Below are 24,796 nucleotides of genomic sequence, written 5' to 3'. Positions count from 1 at the left end.
TTTTATATTGCATGTGGCTGGTAGTAACATGGGACAAATGTGTAATATAGTATTGAGCTAAAAGTATGTCTTGTTATTTGGATGAAGTCTTCGCATGTGAAGCTGTTTTATTGAACAGAAGGCAGGGTTGTAAAGAGTGAGGCCTGCAACGTGTCCCACATTGGAGACTAAACTTCTCTTTCTTCCTATAGGTGGAATCATGCCTTTAAGAATCAGATCACAACTCTACAGGGTCAAGCAAAAAACCGATCAAATCCAAATCGGAGTGAAGTTCAGGCTAACCTCTCTCTGTTCTTAGAGGCAGCTAGCGGCTTCTACACACAGGTGAGTTGAGGGATTGCACTATGACCATGGGGCATGGAAATGGCATAACCTCCATGGCACCAAATAGGTTTTGTATGCTTCTTGCCCCCGCAAGATGTGGTAAAGACTACCAACCTAAACACCTTTAAAAGGGGAATAGACAAATTCATGAAGCTGCCAGTTGGTGCTTAGTCATGATGGTTGTATGTGACTCCACAGTTTCAGAGGCATCCATCTTAAAAATCAGTTGCTGTGGAACAGCAGTGGAAGAGGGCTGCTTGAGTCTTCCCATAGGCACCTGACTAGCTACTGCGAAACAGGATGCTGGCCTTTGGTCCAATCCAGAAGCGCTTGCCTTTCATTCTTACATGCATGCATTCCATTTTGCTTTTGCAGTATTTCTCTTTCATAGAAACATTAGGTACCCCGTGGACATAACTGATACCGAGTCAAACCATTAGTCTGCCTTGTTTGTCTCCTCATAACTGCTTGCAGCTCTTCAAGGTCTGTCTCAGCCCTACAGTCAGAGAGTCATTTAACTGGAAATGCCATGAATTGAATCTGACCTTCTGCATTCAAAGCATGTGTTTTGACACTGACATAAGGCCTTTCCCTTAATATTAGCTGAGGAGAGGTAGCATGATACAACATGATCTCTGTGTCCTTTAGATTTCCATGAACCTCTAAATCTTATACTGTATAGAAGTGAAGGAAATGAAGGTGCGGTTAAGCATAACACTCAAAGTTGACCAATTCCTTCAGGCTTTTCTATCTAGTTGCTGGTTTTGCTATAACTATTAAAATTGATTTGTTTCTAATTTTAGCTACTGCAGGAGCTGTGCACAGTGTTTAATGTAGATTTGCCCTGTCGTGTGAAGTCCTCCCAACTGGGAATTATCAGCAATAAACAGACGCACACCAGCGCCATTGTGAAGCCACAATCTAGCTCCTGCTCATATATATGCCAGCACTGCCTTGTCCACCTTGGAGACATTGGTGAGTACCATGAGCACGGACAGTAGAATCTGCAGGAGGAAGGTATACATGAGCTGTGCAGTGACAGTGAAAAATAGTTAGAGTTATGTCAAGTATTAATAGCAATATGTAATTGTAAGGAGAGAATAGGAGCACCTGCCAGGCTGGAGTAAACCAAGGCTCATAATAGCAGGCAGCCACAAGTAGAGCAAAATGGTGATTGTCTTCTCTGTTTGACTCTAACATAGAGTTTCTGTTTAGCAAGAAGAATGGAGTGGTTGGAGTACCCATTTGTCTTCAGATTATTTACTGTCTTTGTAAAATTCAATCTATGTAGAATGTTGTCATTTAGTCGTGTCCGACTCTTCATGACCCCATGGACCAGAGCACGCCAGGCACCCCTGTCTTCCACTGCCTCCCACAGTTTGGTCAGACTCATGTTGGTAGCTTCGAGAACACTGTCCAACCATCTCGTCCTCTGTCGTCCCCTTCTCCTTGTGCCCTCCATCTTTCCCAATATCAGGGTCTTTTCCAGGGAGTCTTCTCTTCTCATGAGGTGGCCAAAGTACTGGAGCCTCAGCTTCAGGATCTGTTCTTCCAGTGAGCACTCAGGGCTGATTTCCTTCAGAATTAATAGGTTTGATCTTCTTGCAGTCCATGGGACCCTCAAGAGTCTCCTCCAGCACCATGCAGAATAATTGTCCACAAAACATATTTATTTTAGAAACGGTGGGGTGTAGCACATTGACTACTAGTGTACAATGTTCTGTTTCAGCAATTCTTCTTGATTTTTCAGCTCGCTACAGAAATCAGACCAGCCAGGCTGAGTCCTACTACAGGCATGCAGCTCAGCTTGTCCCATCCAATGGTGAGTTTATGGAATGCAGTCTGTGTGGGTGAGTTTGCCAATTCTTGATCAGTTGTTGGCAGCATAATCCCACTGCAGCATAATCCCACTGGTTCTGTGGAGCTTAGTTTCCATCTTGATACTCAACACTGAACTCCATGGAAGAAGGATGTCCATATACCACATTAATTCTATGGGATTGGCAATAGATAATAGAGCTAAAATGTTCATACCTCATATCAACTGGATATTTATTTCATTATCATTCATTCAATTTTTCTCTGTGTTTAATCCAGAGGAATCTCCATAGTGGCTTCCATTAAATAGTTTAATTGTATTTTATTATCTATTAAAACCACCAACATATTTTCTCCCTCTTCTGGAAAGCTCTGTCATTCCATTGCTTCCAAACATGTCCAGTAGCCTGCTCAGGCTCTTTCTGTTCCTCCACCCCCTAAGCGAACCCTTTCTTGAATCAGAAAAAAAACTTGCATTGCAGCTGGAGATGTGTCCCATGGCGCAACCTGCCAACCAAATGTCCCTTTGCTTTGGTAAGTTATAACAGGAATGTTAGCAAGCCAGTCTTTGAAGCAATCCTCATTACTACATTAGGACTGACCTGCTTATTATTGACAATGGTCAAAAACTGTTACTCCAATAGTAGCTGCTGCCTAGAATATGGTAAGATAACTGGGTTGTACTTACAGAGTGAGTCCTTTACTTTATCAGAAACTTTTCTTCCCTTTTAAAAAAAACTTTAGGTCAGCCTTACAATCAGCTGGCTATTTTAGCATCCTCCAAAGGAGATCACCTGACCACAATTTTCTACTACTGCAGAAGCATTGCTGTGAAGTTCCCTTTCCCAGCTGCCTCTACTAACCTACAAAAAGCACTTTCTAAAGCACTGGAAAGGTGAGGCTAATATTTTCTAGGTAGTGAGATATCATTTATAAGCTTCAGGTTATTGCTACAATATAAATCTTTTCTCCAAGATGCTGCAATACTTAGATATTTGTCTTTTGTAAGTAGCTCTCAAAGAGCATCAAGCTATAAGTAAGTAATTTCTTTTCCTCTGTGCCTCCTACAGGTTAATAGTAGCAACAAAATATTTATTCTGCCCCTGTGATTTTAAATTTGATATGACAGTGCCATTGAATTTTCACACAATTTAGTTACACACAGGGCAAGGTTTTGATATGTGAGTATACTTACATTTTGCATAACGGGCTACAGGTATTTGCCTGAACACACAGTGGTTAAAATAGAGGTGCAGGACTGCATACAAGCTCTGCCGCCTGTGTCCCCTCAGACTCCTCTCAGACTTGTCAGAGTTCTTTATCATGTGACTGAAACCACCTTGGTTGTGCTGGCCAATGATCTTCCATGGCCTAGGGAAAGAGGTGAAAGCTGTTCCCTGGTTCTGGATTTCTCAACAGCTTTTGATACCACCATAGACCTCCTAAAAAAGCTCAACCACTTTGGTAGATCACTGCCAGATTTTTATAGTGGGAGTAGATCTCAGTCTCTTGAAAGTTGGACATGTCTGATCTATATGAAGCCACCGGAGAGATAATCAGGGAGTTTGGGCTGGGTGCTCACCAGTATGCAGATGACACCCAGCTCTACCTCTCGTTTAAATCGGGACCAGTGAAGGTGATGAACATCCTGTGTGAGTGTCTGGAGGTGGTTGGAGGATGGATGGTGGTTAACAGATTGAGGTTGAATCCTGACAAGACAGAAGTACTGTTTCTTGGGGACATGTGTGGAGGACTCCCTGGTCCTGAATGGGGGTCACTGTGTCCTTGAAGGACCAAATCCATAGCCTGGGGGTCATTTTGGACTTGCAGCTGTCCTTGGAGTTGCAGGTTAATTTTGTGTCTAGGGTGGCTGTCTACCAGCTCCATCTGGTACACCAGCTGAGACCCTGCCTGCCTGTGCTTTGTCTCTCCAGAGTGGTATATGCTCTGGTTATCTCCTGCTTGGACTACTGCAGTGCACTCTGTGTGGGGCTCCCTTTGAAGGTGACTCAGAAACTACAACTAATCCAGAATGCGGCAGCTGGACTGGTGTCTGGGAGCTTGCTTCTCACCTTCCTAACTCCATTGCTGAAGCCACTTCTCTATTTTATTCTGCAGCAACCACTTTCTCCCCTATGTCCATCCTTCCTCTCGTTTGTGCAATTCCATTGTGCACAAACCACCCCCATAGTAACTTCGTGCATCTTTCTGCCCACACAATGCAACCACTAAGCACCATTTTCACCTTCCACCAAGTGATGAAGCCATCACCCCATCCTGTTCTTCAAGCCCTTTCATGTCTCCGCTTTCATCTTCAGCCCCATGCCCACCCCCCTACTCATTCAAGCCCCCTTTGTACCCTCTTTCTCACATTTTTCCTCCACACTCCTTTTTTCAAGTCTTCATTGCACAGAGATCACCCCATTTTTTGTCTTCTCCCTCATATTGTGCAGCCCCGCTTGTGTGTGTGTGCACGCACACACACGCGCACACATGCAACACAATCACTTTCACCCTCTTCTTCCTATTTCCTCCTTCCTCCTTTTTTAACTGTCCCTGGCACCCCCATTTCCATACCTCTTCCTCTTCCCTGCTTTGCAGCCTCCTTCACACATGCACACGATACTGGCATATGTTGCTGTATCCTTAAGATTAATAGAATATTAGCTTGTTCATTTAAAGAAGGTTAAGTTCAGTTAAGTTGGCATTCATCTGTCTTAAGGGACAATGGAGTGCACTTCTAGGGGTGAAGTCAAACCACTGGAGAATCACAGCATCTTTTGTAGACCAGTAACTTGTAACTGCTTGCTTCCACATTGTTTTTGGTGACCTCTTTGGGGCACAAGCTACATCTTCTAAATTACTTCATTGAATCTGGAACTTCATGTATGAAGACAACACATGATACCAGGAGTGAAAAATGTGTGGGAAGGTACTGCGGAATATTTGGGTGGATGGGCATACCCTCACAGCTCCTTCATGCCCCTCCCATATTCTCAGGGTCTTGCTTTATCCAAACCTCTGCTGCCATTTTAAAACCTGCCTTATCTTTTGCTTCCCCTGACTTCATACAAATCCAGGATTGTGATGTAACACTCCAAATCCTCCAAAGGGGGCGGCACAATGACAGCCTTATATTTTTATGTCTGTAGGAAGAGTGGTAAATGCACAAACTTGTCTATATGAACATATTTAGTTAATATATGTCCACCTGCTAATTTGCATTTCCAAGTGGTTTACATAAAAACAATCCACAGAAAATGCAACAAACAACAACAACAACAACAACAACAACAACAACAACAACTTTATTATTTATACCCTGCCCATCTGGCTGGGTTTCCTCAGCCACACTTGGGCGGCTTACAATAAACCAAATTGTATGCCTGCTGAAGTGGCTAATCCCAACAGTGAAGTGTTTTCTGCTGGATGGAGGCAACTTTTATTATTACCGCTTCTGGATTGTTGTCTGGAGAACACAACATGCCCTCAGGTTGCACAAAGTGGCTGTCTGTGGTCTACACAAATGATAGAATTCTTTTAATTTGAAAGTTTCTAAATGTTAATACTGCTTTTTTATCTTCAGTGCAGTTGCACAGCCTCTCCTGTTTGAAAGACGCCAACTTTCTTAAAAGAAGGTGCTAGTCAGCAGTATGCATTTGTTTTTGTGCCAGCGTTAGCTTTACAAGGACTAAAATACGTGTTTTTTTATCTCCTTAATTGCAGTCGTGATGAGGTGAAGATTCAATGGGGAGTGTCTGATTTCATTAAGGCATTTATAAAATTCCATGGCCATGTCTATTTGAGTAAGAACTTGGAGAAATTGAACCCTCTTCGTGAGAAATTAGAGGAGCAGTTCAAGGTTGGTTTCACAAGATGTGCCCTGCATTTCATGCTGAATCATAGAACTATACAGTTGGAAGGAACCACGAGGATCATCAAGCCCAGCCCCCATTCATGAATCTTTTGCCCAAGGTGGGGCTTGAACTCACAACCCAGAGATGGAGTCTCATGCGCCACCAACTGAGCTACCCAGCAGCTCATGTGGGGACTGGTACTTTGTTCCCTTGCTCTGAAGGAACACAAATTCTCCTTTTATTTATCGCCCACCCCTAGCTTCTTAAAAATCTGGTAAGGATGCATTGATTCATGTTCTTTTCTGACTGAAATAAGATTAATAAGGGCTTGAACCATGAGCCTTGTGGAGTGTCCCACTTATGGACTCTGCCAAGAGACATCTATCAGTAGTAAGAAATCATAAGTGAAAGACTAATTCTTTCTTGTATTTTTTTCCCTCCCATTGGCTGATTGAACTGAAATTGTACTCCTCCTGATTTTGGGTCTGTCCTAGTTCTTTCTTCTTAGTTTTTTATCAGTGTTAAAAGGGTTCTGTTTTGTTGTGATAGTGCACGTTGCCTTGAATACAGGTTTCTTGTAGAAGGACTATTATTAAACTTCAATAACAATAATTATAAATATCAAGCACAAAAGCCCAAAGGGAAAAAAGGCTTTTGTATTCAAAATTGAAGTGTGTGCAGGAGTACTAGGTCACATATTGAGACTTTGTGCTAAGGTTTATGATGGTTGCCCCTACGCAGCTTGGAAGGCGAGTGAAGTACAGATAGAATAGGATAACAAAATGCCATTTCCACATGTTGAATTCATGGTCTTAGTGCATTAATGCATCAGCAGTGCTTTGTCCAGCCTGGGCTAGATACTAGGGAAAGCATTGCAATTCCACTGTACCTGCACACAGGAGAACAGTCTGCATAAGTGTGAGAATTACAGCAGTGATTATTCCAGCTGGAATTTGAAGTCCTAGCCAGAAAGTGCACCGTGGCAGTTAGTCTGGCTTGCTATCTCATGCATGCACCTCTCTCCTCAAGACCCCAGGCAAAGCTGTTAAATATGGAGCAAAGAGTTGAGCTAGATGAGCCTGACATTTCCACATGTCCAGGCTAGGGACAGAACATCTTTGGCCCTTAGGTGTTGTTGCACTCCTATCAACCAGCATGGCAAGTAGTCATGCATGATGGGAGTAATACCTATAGTCCAGGAGTAGCCAGTGTGGTTCTGGAGTGGTAAAGGTTCCCCCATCCCTAGTATCATCTGTCAGCAGGAGGTGTAAAACATCAGAAACTAGCCTGTTCCTATGTGCATTGTCCCATGCTGAGGTGTATGTTCTTCCTTTTTTGTTACAGAGGCTGCTGTTCCAAAAAACCTTTAATTCTCAGCAGTTAGTCCACATTACCGTCATCAACCTGTTTCAGTTGCATCACTTACGAGACTTTAGCAATGAGACTGAGCAGCACAGTTACAGTCAGGATGAACAGCTCTGCTGGACACAGTTGCTGGCTCTATTCAGTAAGTACTAAAGCTGACAGATCTTGGAACAAAACCTATCCTGTTGTGCTACAAGGCTTTAAGGTTGATTGCTTCATAGTCAAGTCTGCTGGAAACTAGATGTGAGATTCTAGGTTAGTTCACTTGTTGACTACTAGTCAATTTCTCTTGAGCCACACGAGGAGGAGGAGGAGGAGGAGGAGGAGGAGGAGGAGGAGGAGGAGGAGAAGGTGCACTTGCAACACTCCAGCCAGGTGATTCAAATAGTTATTGTTTCATGGGACAGGATGGGGAATAGTAAATGAGAAGCATCCTGTTGCTCCTAGTGATGTTAGCTGTTTCTGAGCTGCTTCTGTGGTGGCTGGAATAGCATCAGCAACTCTTAATACCTCCCCCACCTTCTTAGCCTGTTAGGAAGGGAAGTAGGGTGATCACACAACCTGAAGTCTGCCCATCCCTGCCCTAGCTTAGTGGGGATCCTGAAGGCAACAGTATTGGAACACCCACCAGCTGTCCATAGCTCTCTTACTATCAGAGAAGGCTTTAAATGTATTCATGCCCAAATCAATGGGTTACAGTCTAACTGTTGTACCCATGAGGTCAGCTTGTAGACTCAAGTTCTTCCCAGGTGCCACATATACTGGGTTGCACACGTATAACTCGAAGACAAAGCAGCAATAGCTGCTGTCCAGCTTTTGAGAAATTAAAGTTTGGCTTGTAACATTATTATTATTAGTTATTTGTATACCGTACTTCATCTGTACACCTCAGGGCGGTTCACAGCATAAAGATATAAGATACCAGATAAAACACAAAATACATAATAAAAACAAGAACAAAAAACAAACCAACTTTTACCCTGTATGGTGTACTTGGTAAAAAGTCAATTGAAACCACATTGTATAGTATTAACTAGTGATTGAAAGGACTGTAACCCACAAAATGCAATACAGTGGTGCCCCGTTAGACGAATGCCTCGCTAGACGAAAACCCGCTAGACGAAGGCATTCGTCTAGCGGAAGGCTGCCCCGCAAGACGAATTTGTCTATGGGGCTGCCTCCCAAGATGAAAATACTCGCAGAACAAATTATTTTCATCTAGCGAGGCACCACTGTATGTCTGAAACATTTCTGCAGTCATCTTTGCCTTCTGTTGATGAGGACCTAATTTTTGCTGTCTACTGCCTGCAGATTGTCTTTTTTAAAGTGTTTTTCACAGGGGAACCTAATCCAACTCTGCCCCTTGAGAACTGGGGTTAGATAAAGCAGCAAAGTGAGGTAGCCTACCCAGATGTATAATGCTTGCTGATCATCATGAGAGCATATATCTTTTCTTCCAGTGTCTTTTCTTGGAATCCTGTGCAAGTGTCCTCTCCAGAATGATTACCAGGAAGAGTCTTGGGGTTCTTATCCCCTTCCTGCACTTAAAGTCTCAATGGACTGGCTGAAACTTAGACCCAGCGTATTTCAGGAAGCTGTGGTTGATGAAAGACAATAGTGAGTCTTGTGTTTTCATGGGTGTTTTTTTCCTATTTGTCATTTGGATGAAATGGTGTACCAATGAAGAATTTGTGATAGAAGTTGGACATTTGAATAGGTGCTAGTATAGCAGAGTGACATAAGTTTTGAACAGGAAGTCTTGTCTCTGCTATGAACATTTTCTGGTGGTCCTAGGCAAGCCACCATATTTTACTTGCAACCCTGTATCTGCAATATCTACAAAACATTTCAGGGTGGTGGTAAGGATTACTGAGACATTGAATACACAGGTTTATAGTAGAAACTTACTTCTTCTGTAACTGCTTCCGAGTGCTAACTGGGCCTATAACAGAAGTAGTCAGTAAGGGTGGGGATCACTGCAACCTTCAGTTCTGTGAAAGCTAACTGCTCCCTGAATCTTACCTGCTTTTCAGAAGTATCCCCACCCATGGTCTCCAGCTTCATACCCATTTGCTAGCAATGTGTTTTGGACCCAGCAGCACAGAGTTGTTCCAGCAGGATAAATAACCCAGTCAGTTCCAGAAGCAGGAGACATTCTTCCACTTGCTTCCAAGGTTCTTCAATACTCACTGTTGTCTGTATATGTTATTTATTCTAGGTAGCCACTACAGTAATTACTTGCCTGAGTGATACTGTGAGTTTGACCTTGACTGGGAAAGTACAGTAGTTTTCTGAAGTGTTTTCCTCAGTCAGAATTTCTAGCCACCAATGTGGCACTTGCTCTCCCTGAATGGAGATAGTAGCTATCATTTGTGTGCAGTAGTAGTTGTTTGACTATATGCCACCTTCGTCCCATGATGGAATTCAGTTTGGTTTAAATAGTGGTTTCCCAGCAATCTCCCATCCTGGCGCTAAGCAGGTCTGCTTTGCTTCAACAGGTTGGGACATTGTTATGCCTTCATTTTAAATGTTTACGGCTTATTCTCTGACAAGTATGTAGAGCGTACATGACGTGAGACCTACCCAGAGAGTGTGTCCGTTTGGTTTCCACACCTGTGTTGAATATTTTCACCTTAAATATAACCTTAGGCTGAGGCCTATTCACATAGGTCCAGTATTCTTAAAGTATGCAGTTGTTAGGATGTTGTTGGCATCCATCTGCCTCGAGAGAGAGAGAATGCGCCTCTGGGGGTGAAGTCAAACTGCTGTGTTTACAGTGCTGAAGTGACCTCCCCAGGGAGCAAGCCTGGCCAGTGTGTATGGAGGTCCTGGGCTGCCCAGACAACAAGATCCCCCTCTCAGCCTCACAAGAAAAGGAAACATCCAACTGTCTTAGGGATATCCCAAAGATACCTCACAAGGCAGCATAGTTTTAGGATTAGTGTGTTCCATCTCCTAGAGGGGCTACCTTCCCAGGTTGATGAGCCCCAACTGCCCCTTGTTAGGGTGTATAAATATGGAAAACAACTGCCCTTGCACATAGCTCCAATGGCAATGTTATACTCTTATCTGTGAGTCCATGCCCAATAAGTAAGGTGGGCAGTTGTGATGCTTCCTCACTGTAATTGACTCCAAATATCTTGAGGCTCATCCACAGTGCCTTGTGCCAGGGTGGGAGACTTCCTGTACTTGATATATGTGCTATAATAATCATCCCCTGGTCCAGAAGTTGTTGGCAATTGTGTAGTCTTTTTGAGGATATTCTGGCTGGCTGTACTCATTCAAAGAGATGCTTATTAAATAGATACAGCTGGGAGTGGGGGTGGCGGGGCAGCAGTTTGCTAAAGACTGGCTGATAGCACCTTAATCAACACTGCTTATTCCACTATGTGGTTCTGAAACCTGACCTGAAGAGCATGCATCACTGTAGGTGACATCTTGTGGTGCACCACACTTTATGGTCTATATAAAGCACAAATTACATGCTTTGTTTACACTCTGGGTGTTTCCTAATAAGCTGGCTTCCTCAATTACAGCATTTACGTTTGAGTTGTTTTACTCTGAGTGTGTGTGTTTCAGCACTGGTGGTAGTACTTAATATGTACAGATGGAAGTTGAAAGGGAAATTTTGATGGCTAGATTATAATGTGTATGTAGCCTTACTCAGTAGGGGAAGTTCACCGTGACTCTTGAAGGTTGTGAGAAAAGCAGGTAAAGTAGAAACGAAATATAAAGGGAGAGGATAGAAAATAAAACTAGGGCTTCTGCTCCTGGTTGCAAGCTCATTGTCATGCTACTTCTGCTTCAGAAATGCTGGGGAGACCCGGCCAGATGGGCGGGGTATAAATAATAAATTATTATTATTATTATTATTATTATTATTATTATTATTATTATTATTATTATTATTATTAGTGGAAGCTGTAGTGCTCATCTCTCCAGTGCTTCCCAAGACTATCCATGCTGATGCTAACAGCTGAACCTACAGTTACTCCTAAAGAAACCCCCCCTCCCCTCCCCCCCTTTTTGTAAATGTGCATAATTTTGAATCATCTAGCCTGCCATATTGCAAAATTTAGCATAGAATTGGATTTGTGCAGAAACATAATCCTGAAGCTGGAGTATTTTAGACTGTATGATGGGGAGATAAGACAGGCATGGCCCTTGCTTTCCACATTCTGACTGACTGTTAATGCCCATTTAAACACTGCTTAAAGGCAATTTCTGACAAACTTTTGATTATTTTCTTTTCAAGTGCCCCCTGAACTGTTGTAGAATTTCAGTCCTTCCCTGGAGGATAGTTGGTGAAATGGCTTCCCTAATTTTGCCATATGCAAAATTTGGGTGCTACTGTGGATCCAGTTGTAATATTTTAATGTCATTGAAGGAAGCAATGGGATTGGCGCCTCCTCCTTCCAGTCCTCTGCTCCTAGCCCATCGATTCCTTCATCCACCGGTACAAACAGTAGAGTTTCATACATTAATTAACCTGAAATCTCTGAGTTTTCTGAGAACAACTGTTTTAGAATTTCCCATGTGTGTGCACAAGTATTGGATGTCCTACCCCAGTGCCATTTCCACTAGTGCTCACATATAGTGTGGAGAATTCTGGAAGGCGTTGTCATTCAGCTTCACTCTTCATCCCACTCTGTGGGTGCACTATGCTTTGTAAACATGAGATTTGGGACATGCTTTGCAAAGTTAAAGATAAAATAACAAGATTGAAAGGTGCAACAACAAACTTAGCCATTCCAAATCAGCATTATAAAGCAATGACCAAACTAAAACAATCAAGAGTTTTAAAAGCGTAGGAAAGTAAATGCTTAATGTCAAAATGCCATCAACATAGGTGCCAGGACTACATAGTTAAAATATTTAAGTGTATATCTTAAAATGTGGAATGTGAATGCAGTGCATGTTTGTGGATACATGCATCATACAGTTGTCGGGAAGCTACGTATGTGTCTGCATAATTTGTGACATGACTAACTATGCATCACCACTCATATTCTTAAATGAAACAAGAACAAACTCAATTGAGTTGATGCTGTCCACATCTTGCTTCCAACAGGATCTTCACTAAAGCTGGCTTTTGAAACAGCTTTCAGTACTGTTTGACTGTGTAACTTGCAAGTAAACAAGACTATAACCTTCCAAAGTCAAATTAATATTCTACAAAAGAGAGTCACAAAGCCTTCCTATTACAAGATGCTACATTATGTACAGTCCTAAGGTCTGGCAGCAATTGCATTTCATTCAGCCTGTAAAACAGCAATTCTTCTTCCACTTGACACCTGCATGTAACAATCTTTGGTTGTTTTCTTCAAGGGTTCCATGTGGTTGCCAGTGTTTGGGCATTCCATAAAATTCTACTAGTGTGTTAATGTTTAGGGCAAATAGTGAGCTGGCACAATCCAGAAAGGAAATTGCAAAGTCTGTTCTTAATAAGAGATGTAATATGTAACACCAAGGGCACTGTGGGTATTGCAGATAAAATATGGATTTGGAGAAGACCTGATAGACCAGAAGTGGAGGTAGCAGAGGCTGTTCAGGCACAGAGGGAAGTGTATCAAAGTACAAAGGAAGGAGTAGGAGAGCTGTGAAAGCAACCAATAGCATACTACACAAATTTAAAATTGCTCTTCTTGCCTTGCAGTATTTGGCCTTGGCTGATTTCCCTGCTAAATAGTTTTCAGCCTCATGAGGAAGACCTCTCCTGCCCTAATGGTAAGGATATTCCTTTCTCAAGTGGTCCATGGAATATGAATAAAGAATGGGGTTGGGGAAGTCTGCACTAATCCCTGCACTAATGCACTGTTGATTGTGAAATCAGGCAGAGCCAAAACTACTTGCTTCATTATGCCTTCATTTTGAAAAGCACCTGCTGCTCCCAGTGACTTGGCAACACTCCTTGGAAATACATTTGAATTGTTGAGATGTTATTCTTGTTCCTCGCTGCTGCTAGATCCAACTGGCAGTGGCAGCCGCTTTGCCTTTGTCGGGTAATGCATGGTGATGTCGTGGGCAGTTGTCAACAAAACCACATGGGCTGCCACAAGCAATCAGTTTAAGGCTGTTGGATCAGGCCAATGACTGGCATCCTGTTTTCACAGCGGCCAACAAAATGTCATTGGGGAAACCCGCAAGCAGGAATCGAGCACAGGAGTATTCTGCCACCCTCTGGTTTACACCAACTGGTCAATTCAGGCTTAAATTACTGTGTTGGTAAATAAGACCAAGAACGGTCCCCCTAGGGAGGATGTGAGCTCCCTTTCCTTGGAATTTTTAAAGCAGAGATTGGAAGGCCATCTGTCATGGATGCTGTAGCTGAGCTACAGCAGGGGTTGGAAATAGGGGTTGGAAGTAGCTACATCGCTGGGGTTGGAAATAGATGATCCTTGGGGCACCTTCCAACTCTACAATTATTTGATTCTGTCTATTTGTCCATAGCCTGATGATTGCAACCTGATGTACACTGCTTAGACAACTGTGGTTGATCAATGTGCAAATACAGTGGTACCCCAGGTTACGCACACCCCGTGTTGCGGACGTTCGAGTTGCAACCCGGAAGTGTTTCCGGAGCACGCACGACCCCGGATGTGCAGAAGCGTTCTGCGCACTTTGCGCATGCACAGAAACGCGCAAATTGCGCTTCTTCTGGGGTTTCCCCCCCCCATGCGTTCGTGATACGCACGCCCGCATTACGTACCATGACCCAGAACGGATCGCGTACGTAACCCAGGGTACCACTGTAATTGAAATAAATGTAGAAATAAATTATCAGCTTCTGGTAATGCAGAGGTAGGTTTATTCACTGGTAGCACTGGTGCTATAGAATCTGTATTGACATTCTACAGTCTTTGAAGATGCACTTGTTTACACACAATTTTCTTTTTTTTAAATTAATTTTTATTAAGTTTTCATTTTATGTCTCAAAATAAACATTTTACATACTGTTAGGTATCCAGTGACTTCCCTCCTCCTTCCATGGTTCATTCGGTTTTATCTTTCATTCTTGCATATTTTACTATAACCATTTTAATCAGTTCTCCACTTTTACATCACTCAGAATTAATTACACTGTTGATTTTATCTTAATGCTGTCAGCGTTTTCAGCTGTATACAGTTACATTCCATGTACTCAATAAATGTTTTCTACTCTTCTTTAAATATATGTTCTTCTTGCTCTCTTATTCTGTATGTTAAACCTGCAAGCTCTGCAATCTAGCATTCTAGCAAAGAAGTTGCCAGTCATCTTTGCCTGAATCGCCCTCACTTTCCATTTTTGGCTAACAAAACCTGAGCAAAACAAAATAAAATAAAAAATTCTTTCCAGTAGCACCTTAGAGACCAACTAAGTTTGGCATGCACACTTCTTCAGATGAACTTGTGATGACTGATTTAGCCGTTGTCTGTGCTTACATAAATAGGATATATATAAATTAATACTAATAACCATCATCATCTTATACTAAACTTTTAACTGAGGCCAAAATATGAGGGTACAATCCTAGCAAAGTTAAGCATTTTTATATATTCCATTTATCTGAGAATCCTGCATGGTAAAGGGTGTTTCTATGATTCTGTGATTCTCTTCAGTAGAAATTCACGAGACTTGAATGTGCTTGACTTTCACTGTGTTGTGTCCTAATTTAATAGGGGGTTAGACCTGGTGAGGAATGCAGTCCTGTATAGTTATTCTTCTTTTTTCTCTGATTGCTCACTAGCCACCCTCTCCAGAGGAGTTTGAGCTGCAGGGATTCTTAGCTTTGAGACCCTCTTTCAGGTGAGTCACTGCTGGAGGTTGCAACTTTTTGTTCGTGACGGGTTACATTGATGATCTTGCTGTTTGGAAGCAAATGTGAGAAAAGGAGGAGAATTTAGGCAGTGTGATTCCATTTGTCATGGAAAGATACCTCTCTTCCAACCCAATAGAGACTTTTGGTTTGGCAATGCAGTTGCCCACAATCACTTCAATAGCTGCAGGTCTCCCCTGCATGAGTGTGGGGGGGGGGAGGGGGGCTCGGTTAATTTCATTGTACACAGGTTGTACATTGACAAAAAAGGTATTATTATCACTAGTTTAGGAGAGTCACAATAACAGCTTGAGATACCCAAGTGTGCATTTAAATGCATGCATGACAGCTTTTTATTTTGGAATATACCTTAGGAAAAATTCAAGAATCCAGTCTCGTTTATTTTCATGTTTTGATATTTATTGTTAGCATGGAAAAGACATGGAGGACAGGAACAAGGATGAGACACTGGAACCTTGATGTGACAAGAGTCTGAAAGTTAACTGAAAAATGGGGATTAACAATTGGTGGCCTTTGGGGCAAATCTGGCCCTCTCTGTTGCCAGCTCAGACGTTGGGGGCTTTCAGACACTTCTTTGCCCTCAGAGTTTTCTAAGGGCAGGTTAGAAGCAAATATTGGGATCATGCAATCTCCTTTTCTCCTGTCATAATAGGAGAAAGAACCAAGTGAACTTGGGGTGATTTCTATTCTGTTGTGCAGGACCAAGAATAGTCTGTGTTCAAATAAGCACAAGATCTCTCTAGTTAATTGAGGGATAAGAAATACAAGGACCCAAAGTCCACTCCTGATCTGCCCTTGTGTAGAACCCCAGGGGGATGGTAACATCTGGCCAGGCCTTTATACTGCAATGCTAAGCTCACCACCTGGAAGTGACAGATTTAGGTGTCGGGTGTAAGGGATCTTACCTTTTTAAGGGAAGTGAAGTGAATTGTTGTTTGTTTCTCTAGCGCAGGGGTCCCCAAACCAAGGCCTGGGGGCCGGATGCGGCCCAATTGCCTTCTAAATCCGGTCTGCGGACGGTCCGGGAATCAAGTGTGTTTTTACATGAGTAGAATGTGTCCTTTATTTAAAACACATCTCTGGGTTATTTGTAGGGCATAGGAATTCATTCATTTTTCCCCCCAAAATATAGTCCAGCCCCCCACCAAGGTCTGAGGGACAGTGGACTGGCCCCCTGCTGAAAAAGTTTGCTGACCCCTGCTCTAGCGCCATCTGTATACGTGATCCTTTACAAAGGACAGATTTCACAGGCCCCTACCCCATACAGACTTGCAATCTTAAAGAAGAGACAAGGTTTTATATATAGCTGGAGATTTTGCCCATCTGCTGTGAAACATAGAACATATTGTGTTGATATTTATCTGTGAAACACTGTCACAAAACTACCTTAAAATAGCATTCTAACCTTCTCAGGTTGGTATACAGACTGAAAATAAAATCATCAGAAAGTCTCATTAAGCTCCACCAACTTAGTGGGTCTTGCCATACATTCCTTGTGCCCTGCCTTTACATTTCAATCCGGACTTTTCTATTCTTTGTTTATGGCAACTAGGAACGGGATTTCTCGAAAGGCCATCAGGGGATTTCAGGAGACAAAGAAGGGCAGCACCGGCGAATACGGCAACAGCGTCTGATCTTCACAGGCAAATGGATTGTGACAACCAGCCAAGGTATCTGCCACAGCTGCTGGCATCACCCCTCACTCTTCTGCGCATCATATTCTTCTCTGCTGCTTGCTTGTGGCTATGACATGAGTTGAACATTATTGGAGCTTAAATGAAGATGTGCGGTCTGACACTATTTTTAACACAGTATAAGGAATGTGGCAACATGGAGTTACTAAAACGTACCATAATTTTAAACACATCAATTTTTAAAGGTCTGTGGGCAGCTTGTTGGCACTTAAGACAGTGCTGGAAATCTACATTGAATCAGTAGGGCAAGAACTTAAGTTATATGTTTTAATTTGAAGTCAGAATGTAATTTGCATAACTTTCACGCACACAGAAGTGGCAGACCTGGATTAATGGTGCTGAATAGATTGTACTCCATGTAGCTTGGGTGATTGGTCAGAGAGTCGTAGGGTAGGTTTCTCTGACCTAGGTAGTTTCATTGTTGACTTTTTGCTATACTTTTTAAATGCTTTTTCTCCAAGGTTGAAAACTGAAGTTTTTGTGCTCTGTATAAGTTAAAAAAAAAAAACTTGATTAACCCTCATCCATCTTTTCTCTATTTTCTGGAGGGTTAGGAAACTTAAGTTTGGGGGTTGGGGGGGGTGGGGTGAGAATAGTGATGCAGGCTTGAGCATTAAAATGTGGATGAGCTTCTTGAGTCTTCATCAATCCCCAAATACTCCTGGCCACACAAAGAAGTCCACAAAATTATATTTGCCTCCCCAGTCCCTAATTTTATTAGCCTGTTGCATTTGAAAGGGCCTGGGAAACCACATGACGTATTGTAATGACAGGTGTCTTCCTGTTAGTTGTCGCAGAGCAGGCCAGAATGTTAGCAATAGCAGTGTGAGGAGTGGCTCATTGCTCTGCTGCAAGTTTGAAAACTGAGCTGAAGTGGTGTAGTACAGTTTTCCTAATCACAAATGTTGGAACTCAACCCACATTGAACTTGAGGTGGTAACCTGAAGGATTCAGCCAATATGCCGCCACCTCTCTCTGGTCAAAGGAGCCTCCTTGTATCAATAGGCCAAAGTGGGTGAGGTGCTGCTCCCTGGCTGCTTTAAAAGCTTCCTTCTTAGGCTAACTCACTGACTAAGAGTACAAACTGCTTTCACCTTGCTCCTCTCTGCCTTTGTGTCACCTCACTTCACAGAAACTGTGTCTGACATCAGAAAGCTTGTATGCTTGCTTTCTATTTAATTTCTGTTTAATTTTTTGCGTGGGTTGGTTGGTTTGTACCTGAAGATTTAATCACTAATGTGTCAATTCCTTTTGTCTTTCTGTTAAAGGCTGATCCAATGTGAAAATGAGATTGGGAAACTTCTGTTTTTGACAGAGATCCCAGAATTGCTGCTTGATGACTATAGTGAATTGAAACAGAGTCACATTCTGCAGGAAGCAGCAGAGCCACAGTTTGCAGACGGGAGCCCAGGACTTAAGTCAGTGCTGTCAACAGGTCGAAACCTGAGCAGCAGCTGTGATGCAGGAGATAAGCAATGGTGACATTCAAAGAGAACATTAAACGCGAGAGGTAAACAGGGAGCAAGGCCGACGCTATCTGACTAAGGAAGTGGGTAGGGAAAGAAGGGATTATAGTAAAGGAATAACAGCAATAAAAATGATGGAAGAAGGGACAACACAACAAGAGGAAGCATGATGATCAAGAAATGTGGCATGGAAAAGATGCAGGAAGCAGGGAAGCAGAATGTAGCGGTGCAGTGGTGAGACTTGTCCTTGGGTAATCATCTCAGTGAAATTTGTCATGTGACCATTTGAATTAGTTGGTCTTGCAAATCTGTGCAGGCCTCTTCATGCTATAGCAAGATCGATGACTTTATTTGGAGATTAACAAGGTGATTCACATGTACACTCTCAGTGAGGATGGATGGAAGGGTCCCTGAGCCATCATTTGGTTACCAGGAATTTCAGACAACCGGACCCCTTCCACCCTTCACCTTGCTCTTCACTTCTGCAAAGGAAATAATTGCTGCCCACTTACCCTTAAAACACCACCTCACATATTGACAGATGGGACCAAAGGAAATAGCTGCTTTGGTTCTTTCTGAAGTTGGCTGCTCTTGTTTCATTTGGGAGGGGGAGCTAGTGAGTGCAGCTCTTTCCTTAACAGAAGCTGGGGATAGAATTAGAATGAGTCTCTTCTACTGTGACTGTACTGGCAGTAGACACAGGCATAGAGAGGCTTCTGCAAGTGTGGTCCCTCATTAGGAAGGTAATTTGTGAATTGTACTACAGTCATACCTCAGGTTGCGAACACTGTGGGTTATGTTTTTTCAGCTTGCGTTTGCGCCGAACCCGGAAGTACCGGGATGGGTTACTTCCAGGTTTCGGCACTCACACATGCGCAGAAGCACTAAATTGCGCTTTGCGCATGCGCGCTGAATAGCAACATGCGCAGAAGCGGCGCTGCGGGTTGCGAACGTGCCTCCTGCATGGATCACGTTCGCAACCCGAGCGTCCACTGTAGTAGTAGTAGTAATAATAATAATAATAATAATAATAATTTATTTATACCCTGCCCATCTGGCTGGGCTTCCCAGTTTACAGTGGGATTTTATTTTATTCTTACTTTAACCACTGCCAACTTCTTTCATCATTAGCATCACTGTTGACGGTCTTTGGCATTCATTGATTGATAAGGCTGATAGACATTACCGTATGTTCTTTGGTATATTCTTCTCCTCCCCACACCAACAAAAGAATAACTTTCATCAGTTTTCAGTTTTAGTCCTCTATGATGCTTTGTTAATGCTGAAACATTTACTGTAGCTATTGAAGAGTTCATCTTCAACAGCCCTCTGAGTTTCAAAAAATATTTTTGACCATTTTAACAGTAAATTGCTTTGGCGCCAGTTATATTTGTTTGTATCTTTTCATCACTTTTCTGACAATTGAGGAAGAGTTTTAACTTCCATATTTAAACAGGGTTAGGTTAAGACAGTTCTTTCAGTGTCCTAGAGAAGGACAAGAGGTAGAAACTTGCCTAGTCTCATTCTCCCTGGTTTTTTTTTTAATGACTTGGTTATTCAGAGGAAAGCATATAGGAATTAAGGCAGTTTGTAAATGGTCTCTTGCCTGCTCATGTGAAGACTTCGTGAACTGGAAGACAATTCCTCTTTTTTCTTTCCTTATTGTGTACAATAAATTTGTGAAATAAAAGAATGGTTAACAGGTGAATAAAAAATACTGTGGGCTAGTAAATTTGGGGAATTACTTGTCAGGCTGAAACTAGAACCTCTTAAATGTATTTTGAGGAGTTTTGTCCTTCCATCTCTGGCCTGTGGCATTGCACAGTCCCTTTCAAGTGATTTTTTCCCTTGCACCCAGAAAAAATGGTACTGCCTCACCTGCTCCTTCAAACATTCCTACAAGAGGAAGGGAAACTCAGGTGGGTCAGTACCTCCCTTTTTTCTGGGTGCACAGGGAGTAGCACCACTTGAAAAGGCTGTGTCATAGGCCAACATAAAAGGAACACTGCAACATACCTATGTCCTCAAGGAAATAATATTCTTAGTAAGGTACAGGACATGTAATGCAGGGAGATGTAAGCTTAGCATTAATCTTAAACCATTTAGCCGTTCTTTGGTATCTGAGTATTTTATTTAATCTCTCGCTAAGAACCCTGATGATTCCTCCTTAATCTTCAAATTATCCTGTTCAGCCACTTGATTCTGCTATTTGTTGGCTAAGTGGCTTATAAAAAAGTAACATTAAGGACTTTCCCTCAGTCTCAGTATAACAGATCTGTCACTTTTGAGCCTGCAGCTGATGGTGAAAGAAATGGAGTTTGTATTAATACAAGGCAGTAAGGACCAGACACTAACTTCATTCTATGGCCCGTGCCATTTGTAGAGGCTGTGTTCAGTGCAGAAGTAGGATCATGCTCAACCCCAAAACCTACCTGTCCTGCAGGTGGGCCCACCAGGCTTCCTTGTCTTAGATCAGCCTTTCTCAAACTTGAGTCCCCAGATGATGTTGGACTACAACTTCCACCATCCTTGGCCACTGGTCCTGCTAGCTAGGTATGATGGGAGTTGTAGTCCAACAACATCTGGGGACCCAAGTTTGAGAAAGCCTGTATTAAATGTAACATTTATAGGTAAAGGACCCCTGGATGGTTAAGTCCAGTCGAATTTGACTATGGGGTGCAGCGCTCATCTCCACTTTCGTGACTAAACCGCTCTAGCGCATGGAACACCGTGACAAGTGCCAAAGCACACAGAAATGCCATTTACCTTCCCACCCCAATGGTGCCTATATATCAACTCACATTGGTATGTTTTCAAACTGCTAGGTTGGCAGGAGCTGGGCCAAAGCAACAGGAGCTCACCCCGTCGCGCAGACTCAAATTGTGACCTGCAAGCTCAAGAAGCTCTATGGTTTAGACCACAGCACCACCCATGTCCCCACTGTAACATTTATATGGAGCTTGCAGGCATAAAATCCCAACATGCATAATGTACAAACAAATTGTACCTAGCATGTAAAACATCTGGCATGCCTAGCAGATGGGGCAGATGAGTGCAATTCCCCCCTTAAGGTCAGCCCCTCTACACCCACAGTATTGTATAAACAACTGTTCTTCAACTGGTGAGTTGAGATTGCAGCCTGATCCAAGGTGGTTCACAACAGGAACTCTACTATCATGCAAATATGGTTAAAAAGGAAATGGGTCCCCAAATGCATGTTGGAGTTAAAAGTGAGTCCTAGGTCTGAAAAGGTTGGCGATACCTAAACCAAGCCTGATAGAAGCTGGGAATAACATACAATCCTGCTTAGATTCCTTGCAGAGACATGATGTTTCTAGTTAGAGATTTGTTACACTTCAATGGAAGTAGAGTGAAAAAGAAAAAAATCCAGTGGTTGGATGAATGTTGAAAACCTTTTCTTAAAAATATCTTGTTAATTGTTGGCTCACACTACCTTTGCATTTTAATACTCCTCTTCATGCACATTCAGTGGTGGTATATTATTTATATGGCCACTAGCATGCTGAAACTGCTACAAAATACTCCTTGTCATTTGTTTTTGGTATACAGAAACAGTTAGCACTAATTCTGTAATAAAATATGTATTTCAGTGAGAAATGTCCCTATTGTGTTCAGTGGAGCTTACTCCCAAGTAAGTGAGTGTAGGGTTGCAATCTAAAGTGATCTTTTAAAAATCATTCTTGCATAATAGATTTATATGTAAAATGCACACTACACACAGGTCAATTTCTGCCAGAGCAGGAAAGTAGAGGTGTTTTAGCTATCTTTTGAAAGCTGAGTTTATCTCCTGTTTCTCAGACAAATGGGCTGGAGTTTACATTCGTGGAATCACAGACTATCTGCCAGTAGGGAGTGGAAGTGAGTTTTGTCCTTCTAGTTTCACGTGCTCTGGAGCCATGAACGAAACTACTGGGACAAACCCTTCCCCTACCACGTTCCCCTTCCCAAGATTGGAAGGAAGCCTGGGGTTTGTTTTGACGCTCTGTTTCTGAGGCCCTCCTAGTGCCTTGGCAGTGCAGATCTGAAGGAAGGTCCTAGTCCTCTGCATCTCCACTGTGGAGAGAAGGGCCAGGGCTGGATTCCCAGCATCGCCTTGCAACCCTAGCTCTAAGCTGGAGAGGGGAGGGGACTGGCCTGGACCTCATACTGAGTTTTGAAGGCAGCCACAAATTTTGGCTTGACTATCAGGGAAACCCAGCAATTTTGGGTCTCTTCTGTATAGCAAAGGGGGAACTAGAATTACTGCACTGTACTTGGAAAGAATCAATGCATCGTAATCATGCTTCAGTTTTACCATAAGAAGGTGTGGACAGGTAATATTAATGTTTAAATGGCTTGCCTTCCTAGGTAAAATCCCAGACTGAGTTGAGGAAGACTCCCGTGTCTGAAGCCAGGAAAACGCCAGTCACTCAGTCTCCCAACCAGGCCAGCAACTCCCAGTTCATACCCATCCATCACCCAGGAGCTTTCCCTCCTCTTCCTAGCCGGCCAGGTAAAAGCCATGTGCTCTGTATTGAAATCATATCTATCTTTGTTTAAAACTCATGAAGTGTGCTGATGCCTTCCACCTATCTTTTTCTATGTAGGAAAATAAAACAGAAAAGGGTTTCTTTGTAAAAATGCTCAGACTTCCTTTAACTGGAACACAGGTGGGTGTGGGCATGATAGATGCCTAGCCCTGTACTATATGGCACGATCTTTACCCAGGTGCATAGTAACGATCTCTCTGCAATGTCTGAATAACAGCACATGTGTGTGTTTTCTGCCACAGGTGCAAAGAGTTTTCTGAATGTGCATATGTATGGTGGAAAAGACAATTCTGCTGTCACGAAAAGCTTACCTTTTATCACAGATATTAATCTTGGTGTTTGAAAGAGTAATTGTCATAATGTGACAAAGTGTCTGCTTTGTGTAGTATACAGCTGCGAAGATGAAAGCCATCACTGTGGGTCTGAGAGGATGTGGCACCCCACTCCATCCTGGAATCCTCCCCCAAAAGGGGTTGGCACTGGAGCTGCAGGCTTGCTTGTATACATGCCCCCCCACACACTCCCACTTCGCTTACTGCAGAGATGAATGGCTTAATAAATGGCTGAATCAGATGCTGATTTTGAATGTGGGGTCTCCTTAAATCTGGAAAGAGTGGGACCAGGGAGGAGCCAAAGGCCCCATCCACAGGGGACAATCCTGGAAGAGGAGACAGGAAGTAATATTTGAAGAGCCCCCTAAGCATTCCATGTGTGATTTTTTTTAAAAAAATGTCTTTCTTTCTTTCTCTTTCTCTTTTTCTTTTCTTTCTTTCTTTCTTTCTTCTTTCTTTTCTTTCTTTTCTTTTTTCTTTCTTCTTTCTTTCTTTCTTTCTTCTTCCTTCCCAGGCTTCCCACCTCCCGCCTATGTTATCCCCCCTCCTGTGGCTTTCCCTATGGGCTCAGGATATACTTTCCCAGGTGGCGTTTCTGTCCCAGGAACCTTTCTTCAGCCTGCAGCTCATTCACCTGCAGGAAACCAGGTGCAAGCTGGGAAACAATCCCACATTCCTTACAGCCAGCAGCGGCCCTCTGGACCAGGCCCAATGAACCAGGGACCTCAGGCACCATCCCCTTCTCCGCAGTCCCTTGCATCCCTACCAGCTCAGGCAACAGCACAGTCTGCGAGCCAGATGCAGGTCCAGGCTCTGGCCCAGCAGCAGCACAGCAGCAGCAGCAGCAACAGTCCCCTACAAAAGCTGTTCAGGCCTTAGGGAAGAGTCCTCCACACCACTCCGGATTCCAGCAGGTGAGCTTTAAGGAGAAGAAAGTGCTAGAGGGACCCAATCTGGGCTAGATTGCATCTGTAGGTGCAACTCTGGTTTTTGGTCAGGGAAGTGCAGCTTCTTTGCTCACATAAGAGTGGCTCTGGTGGAAAGGTGCAAGCAAGGAAGGAGAGAAGGAATGGGAAAGCATAGGAGGAGAGAGTACAAATAAAGTAGGAGCCTTAACTGCATTGTGGGGACAGGGGAGCAGTGCAGGAGCCGGTGGACTTACTGTTAATACTTCGAAGGCTCCCCTTTCTGCCCAAAAGTGCCTGAGAGAATAGCAGCTTTTAATCCTTTTAAGTTTGACAGAAGCTTTCCCTGAAGCTCCTTTTAGATCTGGGATGGCTAGCCTTTCGAATATTAGGGTTCCTATAGCTTTAAATAACCTTACAGAGTTTCTGTAAGGTTTGCAACTGTAGATCACATGTGAGCACTTGAAGGCACTGTACTGTTTTTTTATCATCTATGATTGTTATATCATTAGTATTATTAATTAAAAGTATTTACTTACTTATATTATCTAGTATTATGCCCCTTGCATCTGGGAGGGAATTTGGTAGGTACAGCCCTTCAAGCCGTGGAACTTTCACATGGCCAAGTGCCTGCATGAAATCCTTTCCCTTTAATAACAGGTGAAGTC

At 42.9% G+C, this 24,796-nt stretch overlaps 1 protein-coding gene across 1 annotated transcript in view; it reads left to right on the top strand.

Moving 5' to 3' along the window:
* The window catches only part of SMG7 (SMG7 nonsense mediated mRNA decay factor), a 64,230-nt gene that overhangs the window by 18,055 nt on the left and 21,379 nt on the right, over positions 1–24,796 (top strand). The window contains 19 exon segments of the mRNA XM_033151176.1: positions 192–324; positions 1,128–1,299; positions 2,075–2,146; positions 2,887–3,037; positions 5,869–6,004; positions 7,344–7,506; positions 8,825–8,981; positions 13,021–13,091; positions 14,481–14,482; positions 15,092–15,154; positions 16,734–16,833; positions 16,836–16,851; positions 18,144–18,346; positions 18,349–18,375; positions 18,378–18,461; positions 18,464–18,571; positions 22,708–22,854; positions 23,738–24,060; positions 24,063–24,137. Coding sequence (XP_033007067.1) covers positions 192–324; positions 1,128–1,299; positions 2,075–2,146; positions 2,887–3,037; positions 5,869–6,004; positions 7,344–7,506; positions 8,825–8,981; positions 13,021–13,091; positions 14,481–14,482; positions 15,092–15,154; positions 16,734–16,833; positions 16,836–16,851; positions 18,144–18,346; positions 18,349–18,375; positions 18,378–18,461; positions 18,464–18,571; positions 22,708–22,854; positions 23,738–24,060; positions 24,063–24,137 — 2,203 coding nt within the window.

Source organism: Lacerta agilis, chromosome 6 (genome assembly GCF_009819535.1).
Source record: "Lacerta agilis isolate rLacAgi1 chromosome 6, rLacAgi1.pri, whole genome shotgun sequence".
Classification (NCBI taxonomy): Eukaryota; Metazoa; Chordata; class Lepidosauria; order Squamata; family Lacertidae; genus Lacerta; species Lacerta agilis.
Note: the sequence above shows the minus strand (reverse complement) of the source record. Positions and strands in the feature narration are given on the sequence as shown.